Raw genomic sequence first — 10,504 nt, 5'->3', positions numbered from 1 at the left:
TGGTGATATATATTGTACCATTTGAGACACTCCCACTGTTAGCCTTCAAGGAGTCATCTTTAAAGTCGCTACCTTTTGTCATGACCTTTTGATTCATTGCACTTTGAAACACTGAGTAGACCAATGTCAGACTGGTAGTCCGTCTGCAGCAAGTCAAACTTTATTTATTGAAGGAAAACCTAATTTAAAAAATTGAATTATTTAAGCTTTTGCTGTAACTTACAAGGCTGTCCAAAGCAACTGGAGTTCAAGTCTAAAACTATGTTTCATGCAGTTCTTTTGAATGTACACGTTAATTGATTGGAGCGTATAGGCAACTGGAGCCAAATGGAAAACAATTGCAAAAAAACTGAGAAAAAAAATGGTGTTATAAATAGATCCAGTGAAACATAATACATTCTTAATAAACCAAGCTGTAACATTGGATCAGGTGATTCTCACAATCAAGTGAAGCTTAAGATTGCAAAATATTACAGGAAAATAAGACCTTGTCATAGTGTAGTGATCTGGGAGTGAGAAAACTATTCCCACCGCAGTCCATCGTTAGTGAGCATCCACAGATATAGCTGAGGAAAGAGTCTTGTATTATCAGGGAGAGCAAAAAAGTGCATCAGTCTCTGAAAACATAGCTATTCCTTTTCTTCTCCCCTATGGCACTGTAAGTACAGGAAGCACTGTAGTACAGCACTCCCACCGAGCGTGAAGGCAAAAGTGGATACTGGGCTAACTGCTGAAGGGCTGATATATGTGTGACAACTCACTGTACCATCTGTGCAGAGGAACAGAAGGAGGTTCGCTATGGACAGTGACCATCTGATATTGCCAAAATAATGCAATTCCAAGCAGAGCCAGCTGCAGGATGGTCATTCTATTCAAAGGGGTTTGAAATGTTTTTTTTTTTTTCCATGTAAGAACAAACCCAAAACTTTCTGTTTACTTTTCAAGACCAAAATAGTACTGAAAGTTGTTTTGGTCTGACAAAATGCAGAAGTATGTTCCTGGAGTCCAAGGACTGGTGTGGTTTATAGCTTGTACTTGTTAAAAGCACAGCCACATCTATTTCTGTACCTAGGTGAGACCAAATTTTTTTACCTGAGGTTAAACTGTTGAGACTACAGCATACATGCAGAGGAAGGGAGAAGGGCTCTGAGGAGAAAGCACGTTTTGCTAAAACTTCATTTTGATAGAAACATTCAGAGCAGCAGTGTTGAGATGAATTAGAGGTCTGAGGGTAGGCATGGCAGGGGAAGAGATCTGAGGAACAATCAGGAATTACATATTTGCTGCACTGAAAGTCAGACCCCAGAGTATTCAGATATTCAGAAATGGATTTTTAATGATCCAGTAGGATTTAAAGGATGACTGAGGGTCAGCCTTTAATTTTTGTTCTCCACAGGTCATGGCAACAAGGCCCATAGTACATGCACAGGACATTCTCATAGATCTTCCATACCTACCTTTTTACTATGGCAGGTGAATAAACTACAGAATCTTTCCACAGGAACGTTCATGGTCTGTTAGACAATCATAATGCACAATATCAAATACAACTCAGTTGTAAAAAGCTATTACTCTTTATTGAATAATAGACTTGATGAGCAGTAAAGAAACAAATCTGGCATCTGTAGAGGCCATAGGGGTGGATAATAGAAAGGACTCCTGTCATTTTCACTGGACCAAGGACCAAGAGGGCCCACCTTATGAGCCTGTTTGCCAGACATCTGCTACGTAAGCATCACAGTTTTTATTGCTGACATGATGTTATACGGTATGGAATATCCCTTCGGCCAATTCAGGTCAGCTGTCCTGGCTGTCTCCCCTCTCAGCTTCTTGTCCACCCCCAACTTACTTGCTGGAGACAGGGGCAGAGTGCAAAAAAGAGAAAGTCTCAATGCTGTAAAGGCACCGTTCAGCAACAGCCAAAATATTAGCGTTACCAGCACTGTTTTAGCCAGAAATACAGAAGACCGCCACAGGCTGCTATGAAGAAAGTTAACTCCATCCCAGTCACACTCAGTGCACCCCAGTGCAGATAGGAGACAATTACTTTAATATATTCTGAAAGTATGATTTGGAGGATACGGTACTTCAGAGGCAATTTTATCCATTATGAAATTCTGGACTGAGAAAGCCTTTCCCCTCAGTGGTTACCCCTCTGTCGTTTAGGAAGATAATTTCCCACTCATCGGGCAGAGGGCTGTAGAACTGGCAGGATGAGAGATTACAGACTTAGAACAATCTTCCTCCGAGGCCAAGCATCTTATGGCCTTGAAGGAGTGTGTTTTTTCAGGAACATGTCAAACACCAGAGTTTCGAGGAAGAGTTTTCTTCGAAAGGTCTCTCAGTAATACTGAAACCCCACACACACCTTTTGCGTCCATTATTGTTTTTAGAATGGCAGGTCAGACAAATGCAGGTAGTTTGCATTTGCAGGTAGTGTTGCAGAAACACTTGAGTTTCTGGTGGTGGTAACTTACACCTTGCTGTGCTTTTGGTTCATGGATGAAACATAACAGGCAAGAGACAAGGTACATGGCAAGATATTCAAAAGTGTTGAGTGCCTAAGGCATCTTTCAAATCAGGATTCAAAAAGCCAGACCAATTAAATGCTTTGAATACCTTTATTGCTGCCACACTATATGGTTCAGGAAACTACTACAGTTTAACAGGACTACTATAGTTAAAATTACTTCTGAGCTATAGTTTGTTGTTGTAAATGGAAAACCACATGCACTCATGGCATGCAACATGTCAGACTACGTGCCTACACATGATCTACTATATGTCTACACATGATGCTGGCAGCAGGAGAGAAAAAAGAGAAGAAAGCAATATTCAGCTTTCCCCAGAAACAACACACAGGCATGGCACAGCTGAGGACAATGGAGGTGCAGCCAACTTTTTGGGGTCAGACAACACGTCACTGCAGGGTTTTTGAATTCCCCCTGAAACCTGCCCAGGCTTTGTCAGACAGACAGCTGGCATCATTGTGAAGGTGTTTGTGGCTTGGACTTGCACAGGAGGGTAATGGGACTGCTCTAGTCTCCTGAGGGACACCTTACTGCGCAACACTGATGAGCCCACAGTCCCTCACGAGGTGCTGCATCATACTGCAGAGGCTTTCTGCCAAATCACAGCCAGGCAAGGACCATAATGCCCCATGGCCCTCCAGAGAGCAGCAGGACTTCTCTTTGCCATGCTGAATGGGAAGACCTCTTCCCGAGGATAGCTTTTGTGTCTCTACCCCTGTGGGAAGACCTCTTGTCACTTCAGAGGTCCTTCCCAAAGGGGAGGGCTGGAGAGGGTACCTGAGGAGAAGAGCAAGGTACAAATGCAGCTACGTATCTCCATGCCCAGTATCTATGTGAAGCTGCACTCAGGACATGAACAGGACCTGTGGGTTTCACTGCCATCCTGGCAGCCAAGACCCTCCCCTCATGGTGGTGTTAAGGCACTGGAGATGGAGTTGCTGGAGACATGCAGGAGGGAAATAGAGGGTTCAGCACTGGGCTATCTCTGTCTTGGGACCTGGCAGCTGGGGAGGAAAGTCTGCAACACCTTCTGGAGGCTTGCCCCACCACCAGCCTTGCCGTACAGCCAAAGAACGGAAGCATAATTTTAGATTTCTTATTTACACAGCACTTCACCCAACTGTTCAGACAACCCAACTCCAATCAGAGTTTGCATGGCTCAGAATGAAATAATGAAATAAGCGCCACTAGCATTCTCTCTTTTGACAAGCACTCTAAACAGGAAAAGCACACTATCATTTTTTCAGCTAGCCTTGCCAAAGCAGCTATAAACATGGTGTTTATATCTTACTCCTTTCTACCACGGTATTGTGCTCTTTTGGGGAAGAAACAAGTAGAACCTGCTCTACCCCTAGGGGGAACAACATCGGCCAAAGAAGAGAATGTTCTTGCCTGGATTGTGTTTGATCAAGAAGAGGAATGGGTGGTCAGCTCTGAACTCGTGAGGAATGTGGAAGGTTATTTGTGATCCAAATACAATAAACCCTATAGCAGCAGCTGCCTCAGTGCCTTCTTAATTAACTTCCACAAAGGACTTGTGGATAGCCTTGGAGAGGAACACCCCAGGCTCTCTTGACATCCCAGAGAAATCAGCTTGTTCAGGGATGAAGGCATCCCTCATCCCCAGGGCCTGCGGAACTGGTTCGAGCTCGCAGCTCTCCTCCATTCTGAACCGGGGCAAGTATACTGTGATTTCTTGCAAATACACATTCTCCATGTTGGTCCATTCTGCTAAATTCTCATAGGTAACAGCACTCTCTAGCTGCAAGGAGAAAACACAGGGCATCACCGCCATGAGAAACTAGATCAAAATGCTCACAGCAACACTTTCTTTTAAGGAAAAGCCTGATTTTCATGATGTAGACAGAACCTGTGCCCTGCAGCTACCAAGTGTGAAATCAGGCAAATTCAGATCCAGCCTTCCCATTTGTTCAGATTCTCACCAGACACCAATACAGCATCATGTCTTGATACTTTTGCAAGGAAGAAGTAAGGTAAGGTCCCTTCTCTAGTGCTACATTTTGTCCACTGAAATAGGTATTAACTCCCTTGGAAAGGCTAGGAAGTGTTGCTTTTAAGCAGGTTTTCTCAGTCTTTCTCTGCTCTTCTGAAGCACTCTATAAACATGAATCTCTCTAATCTTTACACAGGCAACAGCATTCCACCTATGGAAATCAAGATAAAACCCATAACAATAAGAGATACGAGCTTGACCTGCATGGCTAGGAAGCATCTTGATTAAGTAGTCGATGGACAGGTAGTTTCTCCTCCCAGGAGCAAGGAGCAAGGAACAGGACTGTTACCTGTTCAAGGCCAGTAGACTCGTCATAAATGTTTTCTGGCAGAAGAATGAACATGCTGAGCTCTTTTGCAGAATATGGGAGCTCCAGCACTGTCACTTGCTCTTCTTGTCTTCTGGATAATTTATATTGTCCTGTCTGACACATCATTTGCACATTCCTGTGCTCTCTCTAAAATACAGAAAGTCAATCAATAGGCAGAAAAAAACAGGCAAAATAAAGCACATAATAAACCCCACAGGATCAGCCTGCTTGAAATTGCTTGTTCATTTTCCATGAATACTCCTCAAACCACCATATATTTTTGCTGAGGGCATTGTCAGAGGCTTGGGCTCCATGAAAGCCGTAACAGTTTGCACTGCTCCTCTAACTCTTTCCTAAAGGATAATGCCATGCCAGCTTCCACTACAGCTCCTGGGAAAGGCTGATGTGCCCTCAGCAAAGTCTCCTCTATAACTTATCCTCTTCAAGGAGGTTCCAAAGCTTGCCTTCACATGACCTGTCTCAAAGGCACTTGGGAAGAGGATGCTGCTTTCCCATTTCACAGGGTGAAGGCTCTTGGCTTGGATAAACTGGGCCCCCACACTTGAGCCAGGCAGAGACTTGCCCTGCAGGCAGCAGAGCACAGGTTACTAGGACTTTCCCCACTTTCCCGTGCTCCCCATGGCTCTTGTCCCAACTGTACCTTGTTCAGCCAGAAAGGCATTTCCCTGGTGTTTTTCTCCACAAATTTTTCAGCCCATTGCCCTTTGAAGTATATAGCGCTGGCCAGAACTAGCACCGTTGTGTGATCAACAGAGCCACAAGGCAACAGGTCTTTAATTTTCCCTTTAAAACAACAAACAAGGGTGAATTATGCTTTTATTTTGACCACTGACTGAGGATGATCCCATTACTTCCTCACTTGCAAGAACTGTCCGTTCGTGGCCAGAATTGATCTGCAGCTTTAGCAGAGTCAAAGCTCCCAGGAGCTCAGGGCCATCTTATGCCCCAAGCTGCTTTTACAGTAACCACAAGCAAAATTAATCACTCCATAGCATTTCTGAACACTGCTACACTCCAGAAGAGGAAGAAACTCAGACACTAGCTATTGACTTCTCCTGTGGTCATGATGCACACTCCCCAAGCCGCTAAGTGCTGGCCTTGTCCTTACCACTGGTTTGCTTTTCCACCCAGGAGTTAATCTTCCCTCTGGACTCTTCAGCAGTGTTAATGAAGCTCACCACTTCCAGCTCTGCTTGGTACAGGGCCCTTGTGGAGTCTAAGTATTGCTGCAAGACAGGGAAGAGAGGTGTCTTTCACAACAGTAATCGGGGAGCTACTTGACCACAGGGAAAAATAGGAGGCCAAGAAATGGATGCCAACCTGTATGTCACAGGTCTGTGTGGGGCTATTTTTTCCAGTATTAATGTCCTGCATCTGCTCTGTGGCTCTTCTGAAGAGACTTTCTGGGAACAAGGAGAAGCCAAGCACCCAGTTCCAGGGACACCTTTCAACTAAGAGAGTCTCAGCTCCACTGTCTTTTACTCTTGCTGTTCTTTGTGAGAGCTTTTGCTTTTCACCACAACAACCGTTTCAGCAAGATAGCTGTCAGGGATGGCAGGGCACAACCCTGCCAGCCTGGGCATCACCCATGGTCCCCGCTCCCCTGCCCTTGCGGAGCAGCCTCTCCACTGCTGCTCCCTGGTCCTGGTTGCAAGCTGGCCCTCACCTCTTGTCCCTCTGCATGTGGAGCCCCATTCCCTTCAAAGCACCAGCAAATGAAAAATAACATGCAAGGACTTCATTTTCCACACTGTGCACAGCACGAATGTGCAGAAAGAGCACTTTGGGATCAGGCCATGAAAGTTAGGTCTCAGAATATCAAAGCATAAAGAAACATCATTTTGGTGAAAATTGCCATTAAGGTCTTTCAAAAGCATTTTTGTCTCCTCCTCAGGAAATGTAGACTCTTCTCAACTTTTTACAAATGCCTATTTAACCTTGTAAGTAACTCTCTTTATTCTCTGCTCACTCTGTAACTCATTCATCTGTGAGAGCTTGCTTTTCTGTCACAGCATCAGCAATACCGAAACGTGCAACTAGACCTCCTCAGCAGAAGTTCAAAGTATAGTACAGAAGTTTTTTAAAGCCACAAAACCTACAAATGGTTGTCACTTACCTGAAGGAACTGGTAAGTCACTTCTCCAAAGAGCTTATTGGCAATCCTGATGGAGCATGTGGAACTAGCTTTGCCAAGGGCAGGCAGAAGCTCCTGGAACTGAGAATGGTCTCCTCCGGCTTCTTCACACTGTGAGCAGCAGGGGAAAGCTTTCTTTAGCAAGATGCTCCCCTGGCGATCCACCTGTATGCCCCCAGGCTGAACTCATAGTTGCTCTCCCCAAATGCGCTTGTGGGGCCAAGGGGCACACAAAGACCCACAATCATATAATTGTAGAATCATGGAATCATTAAGGTTGGACTAGACCTCAGGATCATCAAGTCCAACCATCAACCCACACCACCTAACTCACTAAACCATGTCCCGAAGCACAACATCTACACATTTCTTGAACACCTCCAGGGATGGTGACGCCCCCCCTTCCGTGGGCAGCCTGTTCCAATGCCTGATCACTCTTTCAGTGAAGAAATTTTTTCTAATATCCAGCCTAAACCTCCCCTGGCGCAACTTGAGGCCATTTCCTCTTGTCCTATCACTTGTTACTTTAGAGAAGAGGCCAGCACCCACCTCACTACACCCTCCTTGTAGGTAGTTGTAGAGAGTGATGAGGTCTCCTCTCAGCCTCCTCTTCTCTAGACTAAACAACCCCAGCTCCCTCAGCCGCTCCTCATAAGACCTGTGCTCCAGACCCTTCATGAGCTTCGCTGCCCTTCTCTGGACCTGCTCCAGCACCTCAGTGTCCTTCTTGTGGTGAGGGGCCCAAAACTGAACACAGGATTCAAGGTGCGGCCTCACCAGTGCTGAGTACAGGGGCACAATCACTTCCCTAGTCCTGCTGGCCGCACTATTGCTGATGCAGGCCAGGATGCTCTTGGCCTTCTTGGCCACCGGGGCACACTGCTGGCTCATGTTCAGCTGTCTGAAAGATGCGTCTTGGCTTCCTGACCATCCAGTGTTGCATAGTTGTCTCCCTCCCCTCCTGTAATTTCCACCTTGAAAAAGGATCATCCTGTTTAAATCTAGCAACACTTTACACAGCAAAGCAATGAGGTCCCTTTTGCATGTGCACACAGGTTTCAAAGTTTGATGAGAACAGGGCTGAACTCTGCTCTTACTGTGCCTTTGGATGAAGTACTGCCATTTAGCAGGTAAGTCTGCCTTGCCCTGCTTTGCTTCACACTACAGTTCAATGTTATCACACAGTTAGATACTGTCTCACCTTTCCAGTTGAGGTCTTGGTTCCTGGGCTTGCTGTGCTCAGCACCTCATGAAGATGAAGCACCTGCCATATAAATTCAATATAAATCTATATAAATAGATTAATGAAGATACAAATAATGCATTGAGGTTGCAATGCAGCCTCATGGGCACTGCAAGTAAGATAAGCATGTTTGGAAAGGAGAGCTTTGAGACCTGTAGCTACCACCTCTTTCAGTTTGCTATTTGTCAAGAACATGGCCCGGACTGTCAGAAGACTCCTGCCTCTTCTTTGTTTCCAAATGTAAGCTTCTAATTGCAGTCCCCGGGAAAAGGAAAAGGAAAAGAAACCCACCTTCTCCATCTCTTTGGCTGTGTTGCCTCTGGCACCCAGCTGGACCATGCTCAGGGCAGCTGAGATATTCAGTGGGGAGAAGAAAATATTTTCATTTATTTTTCTTTTTCTCAGTTCTTTGAAGATGTCCAGGCAGAACTTGGCATTTGCTGGACTGAGGGAGCCCATTGTGGTGTGGCCAAGGCCTGCAACAGGACAACCAGGGAATCCATCTCACAAACATTGCCATCGTCAGAGCACACAGGGCAGAGAGAGTTGGAAACACAGAGCCCTTCTCAGGAAGCTCAGCACCCCAAGCACCAACTCGCTCCTGGGAGCAGGTTTCAGACCACAGTTAGCACTTCATAGCAAAGTCCACCCCCACCCTGACCCGAACAGCCACCTTGGGGCAAATCATGCCTTTAGGCACACCCTTGCTCTTCCGCTGTCTGCTCCAGCTAGCTCCACACTCACTTTTATGCCCTTTTCTTGCAAGAACTGCCACATGGCTTGGAAGTATTGGTCAGCCTTCAGACACCGTGCTTCACTGAAGTATACTGTATAAAAACTATTATTGTTTGTATATTGTCTAAAACATGAAGCACGTAGTACGAAAACAGCCAACAGGGAGACCAGCGTACTGGATTGCCAAGTCATAGCCACACAACAACATGGAAAGACCTTCCTCTACCTCCTGAATTTGAGGGAGCAAGTTCAGCCACATCCCAGCACTTCTAAGGTAACTGCCTTGCCATTTATCTTCTTTTGCCTTTTAAGGGCATTACCAAATTCCCTCCTGCTGTTGAGCAAGCTTGTTCACTTGAGCAAAGAATTTGGCTGCATACTTCTTACATCCCGGAATTATTGTGACATCCGTGAAATGTGAAAGTCAGCCCTGTAGGCAGAAGCGTCACAGCCTGCCTTTGTGCATGGCTGCAACAGACTTTGCTCCCATCCAGCTTCTGTTTCCAGTCCAATCACTGCCCTTAGGGAAGCTAAAGCTGAGAAAGTTACCTTCTCCTGGGAAGATCTGATGCTGGCAGCTTCTTCACTGATGGAAGGCTGTGTTCTGCCTTGTCTTAAATCAAAATGGACCGCTGCGTAGTCTGGCTCCCTGCCCAGTTTATTTCTGAAGAAGGAGCATGCCCAGGGAAATCAGAGACAACAGCCAGAGTACCAGGAGAATGGTTTTTCACATCCTGCAGCAAAGCAGAAGACACTATCCAGTCTCTCCTGGTTTTCACTTTCTGAAACAAGTAGTGAAAGAAGAAAATATGTTTTTTTCCCCGCCCAGAGAGGAGGCACCCTGTTGATGCTGCTGCATCTCATTAGCATGCTCTGCAGAATCATCTGAAAGACATGACGAGCATCTGCAGAAAGCGTACAGTAACAGCAAGAGTCAAACAGAAACAAATCAGAAAATAAGAGTCTGATATGCAGTGTCCAGAGAGGCACCTCTCCCTGAGGAACTTATGTGCGTCTGATAACCTCTGTCTGGTGGGGAGCTCTGACAGTCCTGCAGCAGATAATAGATCTCGGCCCATAGCCACAACATGTTATTTCTTCTTTAACCCAGGCCTTCCTGGAGACGTGCAATGATCTGGCCTGTGCCCCAGCAGCTTCTCTGCCTGAGGGCTGCGCTTCACTGGGGCTGCCTCAGTGCAGGCACTTTGGCTGTCTCGGGCGTCTTAACATGTTTTGCTTCCTGTGTCAGCAAGAGCCAGAGAGCAGAGGGAGCACACGATGGCCTTCAGCAGCACAACCCAACCTGAGTTTTGAGCATCTTCTGAACTGTGGGTCAGGAGGTGGCAGGCCTAACCAGGTGCTACAGGACCTGGTCCAGAGGGCAGAAGGGGCTGTAGTTAGAATCACAGAATAGTTCGGTTTGGAAGGGACTTTAAAGATCATCTATTTCCAACCCCCCTGCCATGGGCAGGGACACCTCCCACTAGCCCAGGTTGCTCAAAGCCTCATCCAGCCT

At 46.1% G+C, this 10,504-nt stretch overlaps 1 protein-coding gene across 1 annotated transcript; it reads right to left on the bottom strand.

Moving 5' to 3' along the window:
• Positions 1–3,882: 3,882 nt before the first annotated feature.
• LOC104462247 (leukocyte elastase inhibitor-like) lies at positions 3,883–8,628 on the bottom strand (the record flags this gene model as incomplete). Its single annotated transcript, XM_010074112.1, is given in 6 exon segments — positions 3,883–4,293; positions 4,835–5,002; positions 5,517–5,659; positions 5,985–6,102; positions 6,993–7,121; positions 8,545–8,628. Coding segments are annotated over 6 exon segments (1,053 nt in total), but the record flags the coding sequence as incomplete, so codon positions are not given.
• Positions 8,629–10,504: the final 1,876 nt, after the last annotated feature.

Source organism: Pterocles gutturalis, unplaced genomic scaffold (genome assembly GCF_000699245.1).
Source record: "Pterocles gutturalis isolate BGI_N339 unplaced genomic scaffold, ASM69924v1 scaffold6427, whole genome shotgun sequence".
NCBI lineage: Eukaryota > Metazoa > Chordata > Aves > Pterocliformes > Pteroclidae > Pterocles > Pterocles gutturalis.
The sequence above is the reverse complement of the archived record's forward strand: the minus strand, read 5'-3'. Positions and strand labels throughout refer to the sequence as shown.